We start from the raw sequence: 24,823 nt of genomic DNA, 5'->3' as shown, positions 1-24,823 counted from the left end.
AACAAAACAAAACCACTTCATTTAACTGTTTTGTGATATTCTATATACCAGTGTCTAGCACTATTGCAATTTAGCTAAAAAAGTGACCAATTTAGCTTTCAAAAGTTAGGGTCACTCACATTTTGCTTTCCCTCTCCCCTTAATCAAGGCATTTTTAACTTAGAAATAGCTTCTACTAAGATAAACTATTTCATCTCTTTAGTGTCTAGTACAAGATGAACTCTTACACTGAAAGTAAAAACAAATGAAGAACAGTTACACTGAAAGCAGGAGCACAGGGTATTAAATATTATACACATCTGTAATTGAGGAGTGTCTTAGGCTACTGTGTTTTAATAACTGAGGCATGAGCATAGATACTATTGTGTTTTAATCCACAATTCCTATTAATTAAATTTACTGGTCTGTGACCACTCTCAGTTTAAGCTCAATTATTTTTCCTGTCCAAAATACATTGTTTCAGTTGGATACACAGTGTGAAGGCTGGAGAGCAGGGATAAGGAGGTGGTGGAAGATGTTATGGAAAAAAATGCACCAGAGGATCTGGTTATGCAATGGGATACTAGTTATTTCATCAGCCACAGACCTCATAATTTATCCTCACTAAGAGGACTTGAACTGTTCTAAATTTCTGTGTAATCTTTGCAGAGAACATTTTAGGCTTTTACTTGCAACTCCTCCTCTGTACACAAGGAGTGTTAGGAAAGCAAATAAACAGGAAAACCTTACTGCTGTCTTTTGACATCATGGGTTATTTCAGTATCCCAGAACCATGACCTTGTAATCAAATAGAAAAAAAAAGTCCCCCCACACTAACTAAAAAAGAAAAAGGCTATTGCCAGTTGAGTCCACAATCCCTTTGCCAAACACCTCTCAAATGTTAAGACACTATGGATGGCAAAGCACTGGAATCAGCAGGACACAGACTTAGCCCAGTTGTCAGTGCAGTTCAGACACCTGTCTTTTGAAGAACCTCACTTTTCTTCTCAAGCCTGCACTCTGTCTTAATATAGCAATGACTTCCACATGGAATGTACCATTGACAAATGCTTGAAGGAAGACTTTCACAGTTCTGCTTCAAGAAAAGTAAAAATGAAAGTATCTAGTAGCCTGACCAATGTGCCAACAGGAACTCCTGCACAACCTGAATTGAAAAGAAAGTTTCTAGCTTTTTCTGTGTTTGTAACTACATGCTAGATGTTTTATAGAATTTCTCCCTGTTCATTTTGCAGTAAGATTTTAAGAACAAACATATGACTTTCAAATACATCCTTTTGTCAAAAGCCAAAAATTATTTAAATTGTTTAACTGGTTTGTGATTACATAGCTTTACCACACATGTTAGAAATTAAAGAATTGCCCTAATTGATGCTAGCTGTAGGAAGCCAATAACAGCTCAGTTTAAGAAAATGTTACCTCTTCAATAAATCACCTCTGCAATATCCTCAAAAACCCATCACAGCTGGCATGCTGGTTTTTTCCAAAGTTTTCTATGCCTGTATTTCTGCTTGAAAACAGAAGTGCAGGCTTTATAAACCACACCTATTCGACTACAGAAGGATATTTTTTTGTTCCAAAACATTATCTAATTCAAAGAGGAGACCTCATATTTGTTGAAGAAGGGTATAAATTTAGAAATACTACCCATTATGATTGTGTATTATATTGCAGGGTTACATAACCTGACGGGCATGCATTTTTTAAGGCATCTGACAGCAGAAGTAACTGGTGATGCCTTTAGAGCAGGCTGTACCCCACTGAACCAGGCTGAGTAGCTGATGCATCTGGAGGGAAAAAGCAGGAAAGAACAAGGTCACAGCCTCTCTCCCCACCTGCCATACTGAAGTTCATGCTAAAAAAACCCCACAAACCACAGTTCAAAAGCAGAACTATTAACAAGCTAAGGGCTGAAGGCTTCCTGACTGGCTTTGTGGAATCTTCCCCAGACTTCCTCTTAGCATGAGACTAACAGAGACTTTGCTCAGTGTCAAAACAAGGTACTCCTTTCTCAGCCCTGTTTCTTCTGTCATTTGCTCTTTTCATCCAGGTAATAAGCATAGAAAAGCCTGGGAAAGCAGCTTGGGTTTAATTTTAATTATGCCACCCCATAATCAGAGCACAGGGTGCCTACAGAAATGCCATGGGGTACATTTCAAACATATACAAAGGAGAAGTCTTCATGGGGCTGGCAGTTAAGCGATCAAACTTCTTGTAAAAGGTTTTCTGAGATTCTAAATGTACCCAGATTCAACCAGCCAATGTACAGACTGTCAAGACAGGGGATGCTAGGAAATGAATAATCAAGACTTGCATAATGCTGAAGACTAACAGAAAAGAATGCTCTGTCAAACCATTTACCTCATTACTATACTCAACCTCTGGGATCCATTGCCAGGTGTAAAAACTGGAGCTGATACACCTGTCTCCCACGGGTTTTGGGTGTTTTTTTTTTTTAAGGAGTATTTCCGTTTCTGACTAAAGGAATATTAACTTAATAGAAACATACAGGCCTACCATTGTACTACCTGCACATACCTTTGTCTCTAAGGGACAAGCAAGGACCTTGGCACAGGCACACATCCTGCAGCACCTATAAGCATCTGTACTCACCACAGACGGATCTGTCCCTGGCTGCACTAGATCACAGAATAGTTAGGGCTGGAAGGGCCCTCTGCAGATCACCCAGTCCCCAATGCCCCTGCCAAGGCGGGGTCACCCTAGGGCAGGTTACACAGGGACGCATCCGCGGAGAAGACACTGCTGCAAAACCTCCGAGGCAGCACTACGCACCGTGCACACCGCCTCTAATAATTAATGCGAGATGACACAGCTTTCGCTCCTCTTGAAAAATATTTTTAGCCAAGTGGAAGCGCTACCGAAGCCACGCTACCACCTGTGCCGGGCCTCCCCAGGGACGGCACCCCCGCACCAGGCGGGAGGGACGGCCGGGGGTACCGGGGCACTGTCCGGGCCGCACGCCGCGGCGAGCTGAGCCCCGAGCGGCGCGCACGCCCCCGCCACGCGTGTACGCCTGCCTCCCTCTCGCTCCGAGCCGCCGGCAGCGGGGCCCGCACCGCCCGGAGAACGGCCGGGATGGACCCGGCGATCCCCGCACCTGCCGGGGAAGCGCCCGCCCGGCGCGGCCCGGCCCCTTCCGCAGGCACCACGCGTGCGAGGGGGAGGCGGCGCTCACATGGCGCCTCCGCATCATCCCCCGCGCCCGCCGCCCCTTCCACACTCACTTCTCCCCGCCGCCGCCTACGGCCATCTCTTTGCTGCCGCCGCCGTGGTTATTGTTGTGGCCGCTGTCGGCGGGGGGCTCGCCGGGAGTCGGCGACGGCGCCTGCGCCCCCTTCCCCGGCTCCTCCAAGGCACCCTCGGAGCGGGTGCACAGACCTCGCGCTGCCGGCAGCGCCGCCGGGCCGCGGCGGGCGGCGGGCGGGCTAGCGCCGAGAGCGGCGAACGGCGGCTGGAGGCGCCTGGTCCCGGCGGCGGGTGCCGGGGCCGGGGCCCCGCCGCCGGCCGCCCCCGGCGGGCCGAGCAGCAGCAGCTCCCGCAGCAGCGCCGAGCGCCACAGCCGCATCATCCTGCGCCACCGCGCCGACTGCCCGCCGCGCCGCCCGGCCGCGCCTCTCGCACAGCGCTGCGCCCGCCCGCCGCCGCGCGCCATTGGCCGAACCGACTTAACTGTCAGGCTTGCGGTGCGCCTATTGGTCATTAAGGACGTCACTCAAGGCTGTTGCCACGCCCCCGGCGCGGGCCGAGTCTCCCCGCGGGGCCGCTGGTGTCGCGCGCGGCCGGCGGGGCGGGAGCAGCAGCGCCCCAAGCGGACGGACCCGGGGCGCTGAGGGGGGCCCCGGGGCGCCGCCTCCCTCCCTCATTCCTCTGCTCCCTCCTTCCTTCCCTCCCTCGCTCTGCGACGTGTAAAGGCGTTGGGAGCGGGCTGGGCTGCGGCGGTGTCGGGTTCAGGTTGCCATGGATATGGCCATTTTTTAAAACTGTATGTTTTTGATTACGAAGCGCACCGCCTCCGCCGTGCCGGCAGGAGCACAGAATACGCCGAGTTGGAAGGGACCCACGAGGACCATGGAATCCAGCTCCTGGCCCTGCACAGCACACCCCAAGACCCTCACCCTGTGCCTGAGAGCTTTGTCCGAACCCTTCTCGAACTCTCGTCAGGCTGTGACCACTTCCCTGGGGATGCCCGACCATCCTCGGGGTGAAACATATTCTAATATCCAACCTAAACCTCTGCTGACACAACTGCAGTGCTCAGCCCAGAGGAGAGGGGAGGATGAACAGAGCCTGCATCCATCACCCACCAGACACCTTAGGAAAAGGCTCAGGGAACAGGAGCCCCTTGGAAATGCACTCAGAAGAAATGGTTGTTCCCACATTTTTGGGGTCAAACACTTCTGGCAAGGAGCAGAGCTCCTAAGGGGTTTCCATGTACTTTCAATAAAAGGGTAACTGCATAGCTCATTGCCAAAACTTACTCTGGAGGCTGTAAGGCTTGGTCAAATGTCTCAAGTTTTTGGGTTTTGAGAAAAATAAATAAACAAAACACAAACCCACAAAAATCAACCACCTGGCTGCCTAGGTGAACTGGGTGCGGCCATTCTTCATGTTCACATTATCAAACATTTAATCAGAGTGTGGAAATTTTGCTGCTGCTCACCTACAGGTCCCAGTTTGGGAGCCACTGACCCATGGTTGTGAAGTCCTAAAAGAAAAAATGTAGCAGAGAAAAGTTGCAGAAAATAACTGCAGGGCTTCAGCACAAGGTGTAAATGTCACTCTTTATATATACACTTAAGCTTCTGTCACAGCTGTCAGGATATGGCATTTTGGGAGTCACAGATTTTGCAGTTACTTGGTGAAACTTTGCTCACATCACCAACTGCTAAATTTGTCCTGAATGAGTACAAATCTATATTAGCAAATTTTATCCATTATGGGTAACAGTAGAAGACAAAATTTCCTGTCATCCTACTTCCTCAGTAATGTCAACATGCAAACCAGTTTTTTAATTGTCCCTAGTCTTTTCAGTTTAGGAACCTTAATTTTCGGAACAAAAATGTAAATACTTGTGGAGCTGGGAGTTTATTACTGCTAAATTTCCTTTTGAACAATTTCCCCATGCATTGAGGTTTATTTCATCGGCTATGTTTATTATGTTTGGCAGAGGTGGGGGCGGAAAAGCTGCAATTCTGAGTTAAAATGATCTTGCTGCACACTTTATTTGAAATGTTTTACTCTGAAGATACCGATATTTTGTTTTCCACCACCCCCCAGATTGAAAGTTTCAGCTGTTTAGGCATAGTAACTTCCTCTTAAAGACCCCATAAAACAGAGAAGGTTCTGTTACCCATTTTTCGTGCACTCTGAGATAACTACAAATAGACATGGAGAGTAGTCTTGCCTTGTGCTTCCACTTACCCGGCAGCACAAATACCCACAGGAATTCCCTATGCTAATAAATTGTCACAACAGCCATGAGGGCTTTTGGAGGAAGATATAAAGATAGCTGATAATCTATGCCTATAAAATGAGCCTCCACACACCAATGGTTTTGCTTCCCACTGATCAAGGAAACTTGAAATACCAGTGTGGGATGTGTAATCCTGTGCTGCAGTAACTTCACATACAAAAATGCAAAGTACCTGCATTTCTCACGTACTTATTACGTTACCTATTATATTTCCTGGAACTAATTTTGGATTTCCATTTGCTAAGTCCTTTTTGGCAAGCCAATACTGCCTCTTTTATCCTGCTGCCCAATAATAATATTTCTCATTTTAAAAATTGTGTTACGTAAAATACTCTAAAGATAGAAGTCTCTCAAGCACCTTTTTCATTTTTTCTAGAGTCTGCTGTTCTAAGACCAGAGACTGTGAGTGCTGTCTCTTCCAGAATGTGCATTTGGTCACTAATTGAACACACAGTTCTGCAGACACTACAAGATTTAGAATTTTAGTGCCAAGGTGGTTTGTTAGTATGACAGCTGCACTCTTTTCTAAGCCAGCTGTTTGGCCACAACCTGGTGCAAAAACTTGTCCAATTCATCTCTTATACTGTAGGGGGAGAAGAAGTGGAAGAATGAAAATGTAATGATCTGGATCTTTCCTTTCAGTGCTCTGGTTTCTGTTCAGAACATTTCAGATACGGTGGTAGGAAGGAAAAGAAAAGGCTACTACATTCACAAAAATATTTGCCTCTCAGAACAGTACCCCGTGATACTTGACCCTACAGGAACTCTTTAATTTTACTCACTTCCTTTTTTTAAATTAAAAAAAAAATAATTTTGTACACTCTTGCCTTATTCCTGTATTTAACCTTTTAGTATTGCCTTCATATTACTACATTAGTCATCTCCTACTGCAGGTACTCTTCATTAAAGCTTTCCTTAAAACTCACTTAAAGAAATCGATCCTCGACTTCTCTCCCTGGAAATTCCCTTGTCTGTGTTTTTAGCTGGTGAGGGCAGAAAATGCAAGTTGCTCTGTGTGTGGGACTGCAGCTACACAGCTTGGGAACAATGCAAAATGATAAATATAGTTTCAGATCCAGAAAGTTCAAGGGCAATAGTGACTCATTCACTATTCTGAGAACTTTTGCTGCATAATTCAGGCCATCACTCCTTGCTCCTACTATGACTAAGCCTGAGACATTTCACCCACTGATTCTCTCCCCTCCTCCCACTGGCACAGGTATACCAGAGACTCTTAATCTGAAGACAGATTTTTTTTTTTTCCCAATTTAAAATAAGCCATAAGAAATGTAAAAACAGCATCAAAACAACCACCATTTGCTTGGGAAAGCATTATACATTAAACCTGTTAAACTGACACTGATTTTTGTATTGATCCAGATGTTGGACTGGGCTTTCCCATATCCCTTGAAACCCCCTTTAGACTTCTCCTTTGAACACAGCGATATTGCTTGTCTCTCTGGAAAGAGAAGACACGCCATCTGCTCTGCCATTCTGTGTTTCACACAGTATCCCAAGAGAAACAGAAAGTTACAAAATGGTTTCCACACAGAGCAAAGAAATTTGAAATTAAAATTCCCCATAGCTTTTATTTTGAGTAGGTTACACAACCAGCAGTTACCATAAGCCAATTATTCTCTTTTTAATTCCCACAACTATACATGTTCTTTTGTAAGACAAAAATTATTTGAATTTAAGGTAACAAGGTTCTTCAGGAAAGAAAAAAAGAGGATAATTTAAATAGGCATTATTTTTAAAGTACTTCCCTTAAGCTGTATTGTAGCAAAATATTCCAAGTATAGCTCTCTAAAAATAATCCATATTTCAGAGGTTTTCCTTTCTAAAAGGGGCATAGCAGCATTAATCTCCTAGGAGAAAGGGCTCTGAAAAGCAGGTGCAAAGAGGTCTTCCCAGTTCAAGCACATATACTGAAAACAGCTTTCAGGAAGGTTAAATCCTCCCATCAGATCAGCAGGGCAGATCTCAGATAAGCAGCAGAAATTAAGGATTATCTTGACTACGACATGAACTGTTTACTTTACTATTTTAAATGGTTACGTTGGCTCCATTTCATTTGTTGTGGGGTGATACTTTCCAAAAGTGAACTAAGGACCAGAGACAACTATTATCTATTCAAGTATTTCTACCCATTCTAGCAGCAGTTCCTAAGACTATTCTTTTCTTTTGTGAGGCTAACTTGCTGCACCTGTGAGTAACATTTTTATATTGATTCAAGGGAAAAGTGCTCAGTCACAACAAACATTACTTGTTGGATTGTACAGAGGATACAGAACAGTTTGCTCTGAGCATAGAAGCATAAACAGTAAATAGTTACTATTTAATCTAAGAAAATGAATGTTCAAATGTTTGGGCATCATAGCTCAGAAATCCAACAAGGAGGAAAACATTCAGAGGATTTATTTAACTGGAAAGAAATGGTTGAGGGAGTGACCTCAAGTGACAAGCAATAAAAATAAAATCAAAAATGCCCTCCCTGCATAGCACATTGATGAGTCAATAGTTCAGTTCATATCACTCACATTCCATGCAAACAGAGGCAGTGAGGAATTAATTCAAAGGGAAGAATATTTGGAGGATTTTTTGAGACTGACATGAAGAAAGACTACAAGGGCCTGGGACATTCCTAGCGTGGTTAGCAGACAGTGTATGATGCATTCTAGCATACCTAACAAGAGCAAGCAAATCACAGAAGAGAGTTATTGAGGATGACCTGCAAAGTCTGGCACAATTTTTTCCCATTACTCTGTTGGTTAACCTGCTTCCTTTCATCTTGGTTGGTGAGACAGCACCATTGTTCCTCATTCTCATTATCAGTCATAGCGTTTTTCAGATGTAAAATTCTTCACACATCAGAACATCTACCTTGAGCAGCTAACAGAAAAGCATTCCTTGCTGCATCCAACACACTGAATGTTATTTGCACTACAATATACCTAAATCACAGTGTTACATACCCCATGCATTCCACTCACAGTCACATTAAATGCTTAATTCTGATGACATCTCAAACTGCAGTCTTGATATTAACACATGCCAGGGAGCAGGAGCAAATTTGGATCTTCTGTTTGTATTCCCAGTGCTCAAATATCAGCCTAGGTGATCTTATGCAAGCAAAAAGAAACAAATGACAACATCATCCACCTGCCCCATCATATGCCTGAGATGAGCACGCATGAGGGAGCTCAGGGCAGCCCATGGGCCCATGCTTTGCTGCTCTTCAGAGCAGGCATGGAAAATTGGTGCTGGCATTTGGCAGAGGTCAGAGCACTTGGGCTGGCCCCAGCTGCCTTGTCATGTACAGAGCTCCACAGCACTGGGCAGTCACTGGCTGACTTAACACCTTAGTTATTAGGCCCCTAAAGGGCCTTAAGAAAGGATGGGGAGGGATTTTTGACAAGGGAACACAGTGCCAGGACAAGAGGAAGGGCTTCAAACTGACAGAGAACAAGTTTGGATCAGATATTGGGAAGAAATTCTTCATTTGTGAGCTGATGAGGCCCTGGCACAGGTTGCCCACAGAAGTTGTGGCTGCCACATCCCTGAAAATGCTCATGGCCAGGTAGGATGGGCCTTGGACCAACGTGGTCTAGTGAAAGATCGTCCTCTCCATGGAAGGGGTTTGGAATGAGGGGTTTTTAAGGTCCCTTCCAACCCAAACCCATTCCATGATCTGCACGTGCCACCTCAGCCCTAAAGTGATGAAGAAGCCAGTGTGTCCTGCATCCTCCCCTTGTCCTAAGCTGGTTGCTTTCAGCTCTGAATTTCAGCACATTAAAAAGACCCTTGGTGAGATGCAAGCTTTCAGGCCAGAGCATAGAAGTGCATCCAATTAAATTATCCCATGAAGCAAAAGCCCTGGTTTTACCTTTTCATAAACGCTTGTGGCTGTGTAGAAGTTTAAGCTGGACAAAACATCCAGTTTTAAGCAGAGAAACAAAATAAAACAAGATAAAATGAAGCAAGCAAAACAAGCAGTCAGACTGTAATGGAAACTGTCTCATCATAAGTGGTAGTCAAAATAGTTTAAAAGTCTTCCACTTCCAGAAGGCTCCTCTGGAAGAAGAGGAGAAATCACCGTGATTGGGTACAAGGTATAATGCCAGCATCAACACAATCCCACTGCCTCTGAAATGGCAAATTAATCAGCAAAACCACATGCTTCTTTTCTGCCCTGATATTTTTGGCACCCTCTCATTTCTTTTGCTGCACTGAGGGAAGAGGAATGTACACTTCAGGTGATTGAGTCCTCAGCCTTCCTTTGCAACTGCTGTGAGTTGCCAGTCTCCTCCCAAGCTGCAAGAGTGTTTCAGTCTCCTGTTTACTTAAAAACAAAAGGTCCCATAAAGACTAATGAGAAAACAGACAAGTTTTTTTAGTTCTTGAAGGATGTAACCTTGAAAGATTTCCCTCCTTCCCCCACATCTAAGTCTCTCCTTATAAACATGTAACTTTCTTAGGGAGGTGAAAGGAAGAAAAACCAACAGCACTTGCAGTAGTACATGGTGTACCCTCATACTCTAAGGGTATTTAATGTTTATCCAAGGACTTTTGAACAGTTCCACAACAGTAGACCAGGGAACTGAAGATCTGCAAAACTGAATACTAAGATTTAAAAAGTAGAGTGATGAAGGTTTTAAAATAGCCTGGATTACGTATATGTTTTTGCTAATAACTAGTCTACTGCTTAAACATGTGTATGCTCACCCTAAATTCCAAGAAGAAAAACATTCAAAAAATTTGTATGGTATTTTTGGTGCACTTGAAACACTTGTGGAAGCCAAAGATTTGTGCTTCAGTAACATTACCTGCTGTCACAGAACTTCTTCACATCATGTTTAACTCCTCCATAATGCTCCATCTTCTCAGACAGGGCTTGAAACAACTCTCAGAAGTCAGGAGCTGATGGGAAATCATACAAGACAAGAAACTCTACCTTTTAAATAGTATTTTTAGCCCTCAGCATACTTTTCATAGCAGTATTAGACCAAATTATTTGGGCTTTTACCTCAGCTGACTGGGTTGTGATGTGGAAATTGGTGTGTTTCTAACATGACATGAACGCTGGTGGCAACATCACTCATTCCCACACACGTGCCATGGCTTGTCACTCCCCCACAGCTGTCCTGAGACAGCTATTGAACTACAAAACAGAAGTGAAACAAGCTGCCTTACAAACTGACAGGTCACCATTCTCTGCTTTGAGAAAGAGGAGTTTCACATGATAAGGCTGTGAAACACATCTTGAGGTGTTTTGAATTAGCATGCTCTAGAAGGGCTCAAAGGAAGAGCAGTAGCCAAGAAATGCTGATAATTTTGTTTCTCTCTGTACACTTGGCCTTGTACTACAGGAAAGGGATGTTGGCAGATAACAGACTTCACAGCCTTCCTGTCACAGGCAGTTTTTAAACTATGACCACGTGGCTTGGATATTTGGGATATTCAGATAAAGTTTCATCTGGTTCTTTGATCAACAAATGAAGCTTTGGGCGATCAGATACTCCTATAATAAGGCATAAGGCCAAACCAGTTTGATTGGTTTGATTACCAATAATATGATTATATTGATTTTAGGAAATACAAATTCTGGAGTTACTAGAACACCTCGTATTCTGCCATATCGTGTCACAGAAAGTAACCTTGTAACACCCACACTAATCACCCAAGACATCATGGGCCTAATTTGAGAACAAATCTAGGCCCCTACTGTGGCACATTCAGTAGGAATTTTTGTTTTGTTTTCAGGCTGTTTGCTATATGTGTTGTGTTTGACTAAAGTCTCGTTGGATATTTGAGGATCAGCTCTGCTGAAACAGAGTCAGAGAACAGTGGCATAGTTGAACAGCCCAGCTGTGGTAGGGAGGATATTTTCAGCTAAAAATGCTTCAAGACAACAAATAAAAAGTGAACTGTATTGAGTATTTTGGGCCAGAAGGCATGTAGAACAGATACATGTAATTATTCACATAATTATGGTTAGGAAAACATCATCCAGCCACCTTTCTGTTTCCTCCCCAGCACTGACTTACTGTATCATGACTTTAGCAGTTCTAAACTCCCAAGATAGGAAGACACATGCCCTGTTAGTCATATTTAATCAAGAAGTTACATTTTGTTTCATTTCTTGCACTTTCATTATGTGTATTTCCATGCAATTCTTCTATCCAGTTTATCTCACCTTGCACATTTCTGCAAGTTTTTCTTCTGGTTATCTGCCTTTTAAGTTGTATTTCTGACTTCTGATTGATATATTCTAACAGGGAAAGCATAGTCTAAAAGGGAAAAAAAATAGCATAAATAGTGACTCATTTTGTTCTGCTTTGCCTGTTAGTTACATTGTTTGATATGTCAACATGTTTTCTTAACAGTAAAGGTGAAATTCAGAGTTGAAAATGCACAAGCTGTAGAATGTATTGCCTTTTTATACAGAAGTATGATTGAAGAGAAAGGTAACTGCTTAGCAGGGTTTACTGCACCTGCCTTGGTGAAAAGCCAAATGAATTCCACCCTTTGAAATAAGAAGTAATTCTTAAACTACCAGTAGTTGTTAATGATTGCTAGAACTGGAACTAATCCATGAAACCACGTGCTAGTGAGTAATAATCTTCTAGAAACATCCTGAATATAGAGATTATACCCTTTATTTAACAGATAAGAGGGAAAAGGTTAATTTACATCTCAGTACTAATTTGAGTAACAAGAACCATTAACTTAGGAAGGTAATGAGCTGAAACATCCACCAGCTCAATCCAATGACCCTGTACTTGAGGACAAGCAGAAGGATCTGTGTGATGGACTGCTGCTGATCACTTCCTGAGGATTGGCCAGGCTCTGGCTGCCTGGCACACCCCACCTGAATGGCACTGAGTCTGGCTCAGGATAAGTGCTTGTATGGGAAAAGAAAACTGTGAGGAACAGTGCTCTTCCCACATAGTAGCTCTGAAAAAAGGCTGGTAGCCTTTTTTTGTAGCCCCAAATAGATTGCAGAGAATTGGCTCCAAAGCTGCCAAGTACACATCACAAGGAGGAGAAAAAGAATGAGCACCTTTAACAGCATTACAGCTGTGCTTTTCTGCCAGCTTGTTTCTGTCTCCTGCATACTTCTCATGTTTAGGGCACATTTATTGGCACATTGAGACCTCCACCTTAAAAACTGGAAGAGATGAAGGCAGAAGCAGTACAGTGACCAGGTGGCTGTCACCCAGACAGACAGACACAGAGCAGTTTTGAATTGAGCACTGCTGAAACTCCATATTGGGACTGCTGTGCTCCAAAGAGAGCAGCAGCAGAGCAGATTGGCTTCAGCCTGCCCATAGCAGGACAGAGCTGGTTTGTCCCTGCCTCTGTTGCCTCCTGGCCTCGTCAGTTCAAGGGCATGAGTAGGAGGCAGCTGTGCCACGAAGCTGCAGGTGTAACCTTTGAGTGCCTATTTCAGAGTTCACATAGAAAGGCAGCAGCATCTTCCAGCCTGAACTTGAACTGCTTAACCTTCAGCTCTCACAGGCTTTCAGAGCAGAGCTGCAAGTGGATGGAGAAGATGATTCCCCAAAGGTCTGGCAGTCTGTTACACATTACCTCGAAGCAGAGTGGGCAGAAGGATGTCAGGGCACTCTCCCTGGAGCAGAAAGGGATCTCCTGGGAACAGCCAGTCCACTGGGTCACGCCTGCCTGTGTGCAAAGGCCATGCCATGGCCCAAGAGAGAGGTCATTTATATAAATGCCTTCCTCACAGGTGTCACAAGGCTGTCCACTGAAGGCACTAACAGCTCAGTGCTTGAAATGCTTTAGAATTGGGCTACACGAGAATAAAATTATTTTTAACTGCTTCACTTTTCCTTCCTAAAGAATTACATGCTTTTTTGACCCTATAATAATGAGATTACAAGAAGAGAAAAGCAATGAGGAATGATGCTACAAGCAATCATGAGGTAAGCATTCTTAACAAAGCTAATTAGATTTGGGTTTATGAAAAGAAAAAAATTAATTTAAAAGTCTAAGTTCTGTAACTGATCCTATAGAGATGAACTATGCCACATTCCACTAAAAAGATCCAGTACCCTGAGTGCAGGCTTACAGATGTAAACAGCCATTTAAAGAGATGGTTTTTACTGAGAAAATAATCTGTTTATTATCATTGTTGTGAGGCTTTTTGGTTTTTTTAAACTCCTATTAGTGCAGCAGATTGGACACACCTCTGCATTTTGTGAATCCTCAGCAGAATTGGCTGTAGCACAGTATGTTGTAGTGGCACTGCCAATCTGTCCAGCATCTGTGTGACACGAGGCAGCACACGGGAGCAGGGCTCCTGGCATGGACACAGCCACCAGCACTGACTGGTGCCCTGAACAGTGGGAACAGGGGATTTTGGAGCTCCCTGAACAGTGGGAACAGGGGCTTTTGGAGCTAGGATCATGAGCAAGTCAGAGCAGAAACTGTTTAGCAAAATGCCAAATGCAGGGCAAGCTTATCATTTTTATAATTGTCCTTTAGTGACAAACCTCACTTGAAGTCACTGCTCTGAGAACAAAACCAGGGGAAAAAAAAAAAGACAAAACAACTTTTAAAAGCCTTTTCTGCCACAATGAAATTCATCTTTGATGAAACCTGGAGGAACAGATGTTACTGAGTTCCCAGGCAAGTCAAATCTGGAAAGAAATGAGCACTATTATCCAGGAAATGGAAGTGATGGGAAGCAGCTGCAACCTGGCTCTCTCTGGCAAGTTTTGTGGCTGTTGCTCATCCCTGCAAAGAGGGGCTTCAGTGTCCCTTTAATTCCCTTTACACTGTCAAGGACACCCTGTGGAGGCTGGCTGCCCCAGCCCCACCAGCATACTCGAAGATTAGCTTAGGGAAAGTGTGGATGTTGTCCTAATCCTGTGTTGAAGCCATGATGGATTGCAAGCCCTTTGTTACACAACAGGATCCCTCCTCTGACTCAGTGGAAAGGATTTCCTGGATGCCCAGGGCAGTGTGGATCAGACACAGGGAGGATATGCAAGGGAGCAGGCTCACTGCTCAGGCAGTCACAGCACAGCCACGACCTATCCCAGCACTTGAAATAAGAGTTGCTGGCACATCTCCACACTTCTGGGCAGCCTTCCATGCGCAGGGCTGACACACTCACTGTGAGCCCACGCACATATTCATCTCTTGACCCTAGAGATTAAAACACACACATGCAAATCTTCCCCTCCATGCTCTCAGCTGTGCACAGCCAAGGCCTGTGTACCTGTGCTCCCAAAAACATCCTCCCCAGCTGCTGCTGCAAGGGACTGCCACCATCGCTCTCACCTCGTAGCCTGGCTGGCGGCCCTCAGCACTTCCAAGGAGCTGAAGATAAATGAAGCAAGGGCTTGCAGCAACCTGATAGTGCCACAACTGCACAAAGCAAGCTGTTCCTGCCCTGACAAAGGTGGGGGATACAAGAGGCCATAATACCATAGCCATAGTATTATACAACCACACAAATGCAATGTCTTCTGTCTGGAAAGCATTTGCAATAATATGGATAGTGTGTTTAACCACCTGCATTTTTAATATACTAAATCATCCCAGGAGCTCTTACACAGGGCAAGTGGAAGAGATCCTTTTCATTCATCTGAAGGTGAATCCCACTCCTACCTCTTCACATTAATTTCAGTACTCAAGCTCTGCCAGAGGACTGAGAGGACAAGCAGTCAAGTGCTTCATCAGCTGATTTGGGACATGCAGACAACAGCAACCATGGCCCTGGAGAGACTGCACAACAGTAACAAAGCAAGCATGAGTTATCTGGAGGAAGCTGGTCAGTGGTCTCCAGCTGGCCCCAGGCCCCAGCTCAGAAGGTCACACAGCTGACATATCATCCTGTGAGTCACCCCCTGCTCCTGCCTGTGTCCAGCATAACTCATGTGGTTTGGCAGCTCTGAGGGAAGTTCCTCCTCCTTGCTTGCTGCCCAGAGTCAACGCAGCCCTATAGAAAGCCCTAGAGACAGATGGCAACCTGACCATCTTGTTAGTCACCATCACCTCCTTGAGTGGCAGCACCAGACCAGATTCATTCACAAACACCACTCACAACATGTCCAGATGATGCATCAGCACAGCCAAAATACATCTACCTACATCAAAAATAAAGGTTTGCATCCCAGGTCAACTAATTTAACTACATTCTTTGAAGTCTCTGCTTAGATAACATAATGTGTTCAGATCTCAGCCAGGCTGAAACAGCAGACATCTTCACAAAACACCAAAACAGATACCTGGTCTCCACAGCTCTGTGGACTAAGGCCCATAAGGTAATACAGGATTCATTCAGGGCCTGCACTGCTACACCCTCTGAGCTGACTCCCTAACCAGAGACTTGACTGGCACCTGACAGCACTAGGATATGACAGTGCCAGCCCATCAAACAGGTGCTTAGTCAAAACCACACCCCTGCCAAGTAAATGGGAAAATTACAGTCACCAGACTGAAGTCAGGTCTGAGTTCCCAGAATTTTGGCTAAACTTAAAAATTAAAAAAACTAATACATCGGAGGGAAGACATGGTGTTTCAGGAAAAGGATGCAGAAACTATAAATGAAAGCACAGAATTATGGTGAGACAGGACACCCCTAGCTTGCCAGGTGTGACTCCATCCCTTTCAGATAAGCCCTGCCAGTCATCCTGGAGGAGCAAATGCCATGCCTGGAAGGAAAACTGCCCTCCTGGAGTGTGCAACAGCACCCAGCATTTCTCAATGTAATGACAATGAAAGGATTATGTTAATAGGCAGGTAGCTGTAATGAGAAAACAACGACACATAGAACATGCACTGTACATCTTTCCAGGTGCAAGAAGGGATGGTCATGGTGGTTGAGCTGTCTGGGACTGTACAGACAAGTGCTAGAGATGGGTGCTCAAACATACTGTCTTTCATGAAGAGCAGAGCAATAGCCACACAGGTTTTTTCTGTTAGGGTGACGTGGTGTTTTTTCCACAGCATTAGGTTCTGGTGACCACCACCTTGAGAAAAGCTGGGATTTTCCTTCTGCAGCGAAAGAAAATAAATCATACAAGTCAACATTTAGCTGTCATCCCTTAGTGCTGAATGAAGAGCTGCAAACTGCCAAGGCTGCTCCAGAGCCACCAACAGCAGAGCCTCAGATGAACCTCTGAGTCAAACACAAGTCATACTGTGCACCTGAAACAACACATCTGCGTGACTGTCCACTTCAAAAAGCTACATTTTGCATTTAGGGATAGACACCAGATTGGGAAAAGTGGTTAGGGAAAGCACAGATCAGAAAAAAGGACACTTAGCTAGATGCTGCAGTACTTTCAAAGACAATGATAAAAGTTTTACCCAAGAAGGGTTTTAAACAGAAGAGCTTATACCCGTTTCCTGAAGTAGATGCTAAAGTTACTCATTAGCAATTCAAATTCGGGCACAGGGATGTTTGTTTGAGGCAGGAATGTATGTTTGGTTTTTATTTCCTCAGAAGCAGGTAGCTTACATCTGAGGGATATCAATTATTAACTCCAGCCTGAGATGAAAGTGTACAGGTTTAACTTCCCTGAGAGACAGGTACCTCCCTGTGTTTCTAGATCTGACAGGTTCTGGTGTGCCTTGCTCCCACACACGAGGTAAAATACAACCTATAGTGAAGTGATCCCTCTGGGAGAAAGGACCCTGCACTAAATGCTGATGAGGAGGGATTGATTTAATTTAAATTCAAATTTTTACCGTGCTAATAGAAAAAATATTATGAAAAAATATTTATTGTTCCTAATTATCCTTAGGCTTTATGTTTTGCTAAAATCTGTCAAGAGTTTTTGACAAGGTGCTGTGTTCCTGCACCTGCTCTCAGTAGATGATGTTTGATGACCTCTACAGAGCCACTTACGTGTGTGTGTAATTAATGTGGGGAAACAACCTTGCACTTCTGAAGGCTGCTCTTGAAGTGCAACTTCAGACTCCTTCATCAGGCCTAATTGAGCTCTTGGGTATCAGATGTTTCTGCACAAACATTTTTTCCATGCACAGCTGTATATATATATATATATTTGGTTGGTTGGTTGGTTGGCTTTTTAATCAGTTTTTAGTGTTGATCTTTTAGTGAGGGGACCTGAAGCTTTCTTTAATTAACACCAGTTTATCATCATTTACAGCTAGAATCACCCCAGGTTTACAGCTATGTGACAGTAGCATCACCCATATCCAGTAACAGCACAGGAAGATTCACTTCGGTGCTGTCACAAGCAGGTTTTTTTTGTTACATGAACATTTGCCCTCAAGGTATATTCTAGAGCTCCCGCAGAAGTCAAAACCAGACTCACAGCATCCCTGGCAGTTGGCACTAATCAGCTTCCTCAGAAGTGTCCCTCTCCTCCAGGGAGGAGCCACGTACCTCCAAAGCAGGAGGCTGGCCAAACTGAATTCCCAAAGTATTGGAATTCAGTCACTGCTCTGTGCTGGGGACTCAGAGCTGAGCTCTACACCAAGTGGGACCAGGTGAAGCTCTCCTGTTGGATGAGGGTCTGTGCATATGCACAGCAAACTGGTGGGGATTTCCCAGATTTGGCCCTTGCTTTCTAAAATGAGGAAGTTCCCCACATCTGCTGGCTTGCAAATTCCATTTCTGTCTGACTTTACAGCCCGGACGGCAGCACCAGAGGCAGCAGAAGCAGAGCTGGGGCTGGAGCAGTGCCACGGCGCTGTGCTTTGGGAGGCTGCCTCCCGTACAAAGCAGACCTTGTGCTCTCACAGGGCTGTGCCTCATCCCGCCCCTTCGAGATGCCAAGCCCAGGGCAGTCACATGGCTGCGTGGCAGACACCAGCAGATCTATTTAAATTGATTATGCTTCAAACACAGCTGGTTCAATGTCTACTTACATTCCGGTTTCAGGAACATTTCATAACCACTAAGCCTTTTAATTAAAAAAATTACGACCTTCTTTGCTGAGCCAGCAGTCTTTGCAAAGCATCTTTGCAAACAGCAGGTGAGCTCAGGAAGGGACCCAAGGCATGAGAGGAGAATCTATGGGCCCCATTCCCTCTCTCAGAACCCTTGAGCTGCCTGGGCACATCTGCACGTAGGTGAGGCTTTTACAGACCACGGTACGAGTTATCTGCCCCAGCAGTCAGAGAGGACAGCTCACACTGGTGCCTGGGGTGACAACCAGGAGCATTTCCTAAACCAGGGGAAAGAGCTCTCTCCGTCCAGCTGAAAGTGCCTGTAGTCAGAAAGTGTTTATAGCTTCCAGCTGTCAAGTCAGCTAAAGTACCAGCCTGGAACGGAGACTGCACTGGCTCTCACAAAGGAGGCTCCTGTTCAGGCAAACTTATTGCTGTTCCTTTGGTGTGACTGCACACACTGCTCCTCAGAAGGAAGCTGGTGGCCTCCTTCACGATCAAGTTTTGCAAGATCTGTAAAGGAGCGTTGTTTTCCCGGCCATCCCTGCAAGCTCCGCTCTGACACATCAGCACCGCGCTGATTTCTCTCCCGAGGAGAGGCTTGCCGGAGAGCTGCACTTTCGGGCAGTTCCCTTATAAGGCAAAGCTTTGGGCTCAGCTGGACTTAGCTATTCCCTTAGTCTTTAGTCTTCAGTGCAAAAAAATAGTCCTGCACTCTGATAAGCCATTGTACCAAGCCAGAAAGAAGAAAATTCTCCTTTTGCCTTTGCTAAATGCCAGCTGACTTCGTCCTTTGAAAAAGCCACCCCGCCTCCCTCCCAAAAACAATCGGCTCAGAGAATGTGTAATGTTTGTACCATGAGTTTTGCCCACCAACAATAGCCTGCAAACTCTTCAGCACTTGTCTCTTCATCACATGTTCATCCAGTGCTTAACTCGGCAGAGCTCTGCCACTCATCTCTGATCCCCGGGCAGCACCGTCATGTAAGCACTACAGAAAATAGTGAACACCCCATCAAAAAACGGCTTCAGCTACAAGGAGACTGGGCTGGGCCCTGACTCATCCCTCCCAAGAGCCCTCTCGCAAAGGGCACCAGAGAATCGGTAATAACAAACATGCCAGCCCAGCTAACTCCCTTTTGAGCCCTTAGCCAGAAAAAAACCCACTATTGTCTCAAATCCAGGGAGTGTAAAGCAGTTTGGAGAGGACAAGCAGTTCAGTTACTGCAGTAGCAATCCTGAGAAGCAAAAGGAAGACAAAAAGTGTTCAGATTGTGGTATTTATACTTATACTACACTCAGGCTGGAAGCCAGGCTTAAGCCTGACCCTGTTTATGGTTGAACTGATAATGCTTATATCAGATCTCAAGTGCTGAATTTTCAAAGGAGCTGCAGAGATGTAAGTTTGAACCTAGCTCTGCACAATTGTGGTGCCCTGGATAAAGATACTCTGCGTCAACCATCCTAACACATGAAGTCTTAGCAGTTAACACCTCACAGCTGTGTAAAGTGGATTACAGATTTGCCTTAAAATGTGCTTTTCATAAAGAAAAGCTATTGCTCAGATGCTGATTCAGGCACAGATTCAATGAACTATTGAAATAAAGTGACAGAGATGATGCTATCCTTGGCTGCCCTGTCTGCAGTGGATTAGCAAGTCAGTGGCTAAGAGTATCTTTAGCTGTCAGCCTCTTCTTCCTAAGCAAGAGCAATTACTTTGGTATAGTTAAAACCAGAATTTATTATTTCTTAACAAAGGATTAGCAGTGTCCCCATTGATTTTCCTACATGCCTGCCATGGCCCTACTTGTAGACTGCTAACTGGATCTATAAATGCAAGTCAGCCTGCTCTTAAAAGCCATTGAAAGGCATCATTGTGTGCTCCTCAGCTTGGAGATGACTCACTTTTCAAAACTGAAATGCCACTAGTTATGTGGTGGTTTCTCAAGCCCCAAGAGCATTCTGTTGGAATCGTGTCACTGGAAAAAGTCACGTCAGCTGAAGGGAGAAGCTGCAATTTGTCACCTTGCAGCTGCTGCCCAGTTTGTTTGTTACCTGCCTGGTGGAACATCGCTTTACCAAGAGTTGTTTCCTTTTTGAAGGATGAGCACTTTGCAAAAACAGCACGTTACAGCCTCTCCCTCTGGGACCCCATGATCCTTTCTCCTCTCCCCATGGGGAGAGAGGGCCTGCCACCCTGCACTCCAGCAGCAGCACGTGAGCCCTGCTGAATGGGTGCTGAGGCATGTGCAGAGTCAATGGGGATTTACTGCTCCACCCAAATTTAATCTCACCATAATCCAAGGTATTTGTGCACTAGTGTGTGGCTCGCTGTAGACAACCAGGGCTACTGTGTCACAGGAGGCTTGTCTGTCAGGCAGGGCACGTAGTGTCTACTGCTGCTTTCATGGCTTATCTTACAAATCTACTGCAGCAATCAGAATAAAGGCGGGGAGAACAGAAAAGTTACCAGAGAACAACAAAAATGTTTTAGACCAGTAGGTTTGCAGCGCAAGAGGAAGAGTTGTGGTGCACTTTGCTTTGTTTACTTCCTTGGGTAGTACCACCATGCATACCACAGTGATGGCTTAATCCAAAATAACATCTTTTTTATGTGTGAGAGGAGGAGGAGAGCTGAGAAAGGAACATGCTGTAAAAACAATGCAAACTGGATATGCAGAAACAAGGGATATTTTTGTTTCTTCTACAAAGTCATTAAGCAAAACAAAATAAAACCTGTTGTAACTAAATTCAATTTGTTCTGAGCCAAGCTGCCTGTTTCCTCCTGTGCCTGCCATATCCAAGCTACTTCTCCATTTAGCAGCACCAGGCACAGCCCTTTCATACTGTAACAGCAAAATCAGCACAGGACTTTCACTGCATTTCACCACATTTGAGGAGTGGCACATTATCAGGTGTGGTCAGCAAGAGAGGTATTTCCTCATGAACAGCAAAGGACTCAACAGAAAAAAGTCTTCAACCATAGAAAACACACCACCCCCAGCACTTTCATCATGCCACTGACCTTAATTAATCACTCAATGACATCGCTGCTCTAACATCCCAACCAGACAAGGCCCTCCCTCATCGCCCTTCCTCTGAACTGCTTTTGCTCCAAGAGTGCTGTGGGGCAAAGATCTGTCTCCCAAGGCTTTGAAGTGCTCTGCTGGCATCATATGAAAGCATCATAAAATATACACAAGCAAGTATCTGCATAGATTATTATTATTATTACCAAGGCTGTTGCTGCATTTGTTGGTTATTTTACCGTGCAGCAGCTATCTCGCTCTGATTTCTCATAAGCTCATGATAGGTTTATACAGATGCAAAGGTAATCTAGCAAATGCGAGTGATTAATAACTTCCCCAACTAACATAATCCGCGAGCAGTAAGACACAAACTGCGTCATTTTCCGGGCTGGCTCTCGGAGAGCAATCGGAGCTGGTGGGAAAAGCTATCCAGAGGCACAACCTACAGGTACAAGCTGATACTGCACCCGGGCTGAGGCGCCAGCGCGGCTCACCGCCATGGAAAAGCAGCTTATCCACCAGGGAAAAGTCCTCCTGACGGCATAAAAGCGGTGGTGGATGTCAAAGGGATACAGAAAGCTCCACAGGTCCCCATGCCAGCAACCAAGCGTTCCCTTTCCAGAGCAAGGGCCTGTGCTTAACCCTCCTGGGCAAGGGGCTGGAAGAGAAATTGGGTACTGAGAAAAGTACCCAAAAGAGCACTGGGTACTGAGAAAAACACTGAATGAAGGTTGGATCATCATATTAATAAAGGTTTTACCTCGAAGTTCTTCTGTCCTTGGAGTGAATTAGTCATTGAATTTGTAATATCACCTCCTCCAACAAGTCAGAGATTTGGAGTCCATGAGCATTATGTACACCAGATACAGAAAGGAGAAAAGGCAAAAGGAAAGTTGGGTTGCTTCCAGGGAAGGCTCCTTTTCTTCAGGGAGCTTGCTGAGTAGCTGTGAATGCAGCCTGCTCATCTTGTTGGCCACCTCTTCTGCCTCCATCCCCTTTCCTGCAGCAATGTCACAGGGAAATAGTCCAAACTCCACATTTCTGCATCTCCAGGACATTACTTTTATCACCAGGCAATGCTTTTTTCCAGTCTCACCAACAGACCAGGGTCCAGTGAGCTGGAGCATAACCCACAGCCAGGGGATGAGGTCTGCAGGGCAGGGCTGTGCTGGTACCAGGTTGTCAGGGTTATCCAAATCATGGGTTGGGGGAGAAGAGGAGAGGCCTGACTGCTAATGCTCAGTCAGCTGTGCCCCCCTGAGGGTCACACACCAGAAGTGAGGGGTCTTTTCAATCCCCCTCCCCAGGCAGCTCTGGCCCCATCAGTCTCCTGACTCCCAAATATATGAACATTGTAATTTGTGTCTTGAAAAATGCAGGTGCTCAGCCACTCCAAAACTAATGAACATGGTTTGTTTCAGGGCTGACACCTCTAAAAAAGCCTGGCTTTCAGCTGCACAGCAATTTTTCTAAATTGGCTCCACTTGAGAGGATTCAAATGGGGTAGTCAACCATCACCTAAAACTCTTCAAAATATCAGTCTTCCTACATGCCCTGTGAAAGCCAGATCCAATCTGAAGACCTTTACTGCTTCCAGGTAATTCAGTCAACTCAATTAACTGCAGCAGGTCCATGTGCGGAAATTGGCCGGAATAATATTTCCAAATCACTGCAGACATTTTGTTCAGGAATAAAGGGAGCATTATTTATTCTCTTTTTTATTATTATTATTCTGTTCTTTTGGATGGAAAGTCATATGGAGGCAATCATCACATGGGCATCTGGGAGAGATTCCAGAGCAGAATCAAAGAACAGGGGTTTTTTTCTGTTTTGCTATTGTGGTAATTTTGTTCATGTAGAAAAATCCCAACAACGGTCAAGATCACCATGTTCTTTACCTCTCTTAGGGCATGGAGATGTCTTATACACCCTACTTTAGATGTCAGCAGTTTCAGCTGCACAATGAAGTCGTTTTGGTAGGCACAAGGATCTGGTGGAGGTTTACAAAAGTACTGGAATCTGCTGTGGGAGCATTCCTGGCCAGGCAACTCCCTGACTTGTGCAGGTCCCTCCTTAGCAGCTCACACATCACTGCTCATGTTTTCAAAAGTCAAAATCAAGGGAGATACCATGGCAAAAAAAGTTAATTTAGGTTATAAAAAGACAGGAATGCAGTCTCTTCATAAAATGTGTAGCCATGCATTTCCTTTGCACTCCCACTGCAAACCAGCGGGGTGTGCCAGTGCACCAGCTTTCCTGCACACAACTCATTTTTTGCCTTAAATGATGCAAACTCTCCTCCTCATGCATCATAGCTTTCTTTAAAAAAAAAAAAAAAGGAGTCCATGACCCAATTGAACTAACAAGAACAGATCATCCTTGCTGATGCTGCACCACCTCTCTGTAGTTTCTCACTAAAATACAGCAAAACTTCAGCAATACGTAAAAGGAGCAGTAGGCTGAGAATCAGAATCACCTCTGTTTTTTTCTAATAAACATAAACACTCTCAAACTCCTCTTTACACTGCCTGCTCTTGGGCAGATCAGCCTGGCATCCTTCCCAGCTGAAACCAGGTTTCCTGGGGAGGCACGACAAGGCAGGGCAGCTCCTGCTTCCCTCCAGCTCCATGGAAGGCAGTGAGTCCTCCAGCTCACAGGGCTGGGAAGGGACCCTGTCCCCAAGCAGCACAGCCAAAACTTTCACCCTCCTGAAAGCTACACAGAATAATGCTGTTACAGCACCAGGCAGTTTAGTTCACTGCTGAGCAAGACACACTTGGGATTGAGGGGTGCAAAACCACGTGAGAAACAGCAGTTCAAGACACTTAAAAGCACTTTGGGGTCCTAAAGGGGACACCTGATTTTTCCCTATTCTGCTGCAATATTGTGCACATCACTGAGTGAATTCACCTCCACTGACCCAAAAGAGCTACAGCTGGCACTTGATCTATTTTTGACACTAATGCAAAAAAGCTGTCCTGGATCACTAGCGAGTACCATCTGCTCTTTGCAACTGAAATGCCATCAATTCACACACCAGGGCCAGGAGCTTCAAAAATAGCTAGTCTGAAGTGAGCTGCCTGGATCTCTATTTAGCACCTGACTGACTTTCAGGAAGAGCTGGGCCTGCTGCAGCTCCCATTAACCTGAATTTGGGACCCCCCTGCCATTTCAGCCTTAGCAATGTCCTCTGGGTTTCTCCAGCCTGAGACAAGCAAAAAGGGACTGGTTTGTGCTAAATGCTGACTTAGCAGCGTCTCAGATGAGTGAAATTCTCCAAAGCACCCAAAGTCTGAAGTTACCAAATTGCTACTTATTTTCAATTTCTTAAGCCAGAACTCCTTTTTAACTCAGGAACCTTTTCTTTTTTAAATGAAGTGAGAATGACAATTTTCACCTTGCAGAAATA

The 24,823-nt window shown here is 44.9% G+C and overlaps 1 protein-coding gene across 3 annotated transcripts in view; it reads right to left on the bottom strand.

The window, feature by feature from the left end:
• Positions 1 to 24,823, bottom strand: part of GLS (glutaminase) — a 105,522-nt gene that overhangs the window by 55,704 nt on the left and 24,995 nt on the right. Inside the window, exon 1 of one of the 3 annotated variants that reach the window (XM_026796821.2) lies at positions 3,243 to 3,627. The exons of 1 other annotated variant lie outside the window; for it this stretch is intronic. In XM_026796821.2, the coding sequence (XP_026652622.1) occupies positions 3,243 to 3,586 (344 nt within the window). In that variant the 5' untranslated portion in view covers positions 3,587 to 3,627. Of the gene's footprint in view, positions 1 to 3,242; positions 3,628 to 24,823 lie in introns of those variants that run through there. One more of the 3 variants, XM_005492764.4, reaches the window with a different exon arrangement.

The sequence above is a fragment of the Zonotrichia albicollis genome, chromosome 10 (assembly GCF_047830755.1).
Source record: "Zonotrichia albicollis isolate bZonAlb1 chromosome 10, bZonAlb1.hap1, whole genome shotgun sequence".
In the NCBI taxonomy this organism is placed as follows: domain Eukaryota; kingdom Metazoa; phylum Chordata; class Aves; order Passeriformes; family Passerellidae; genus Zonotrichia; species Zonotrichia albicollis.
Note: the sequence above shows the minus strand (reverse complement) of the source record. Positions and strands in the feature narration are given on the sequence as shown.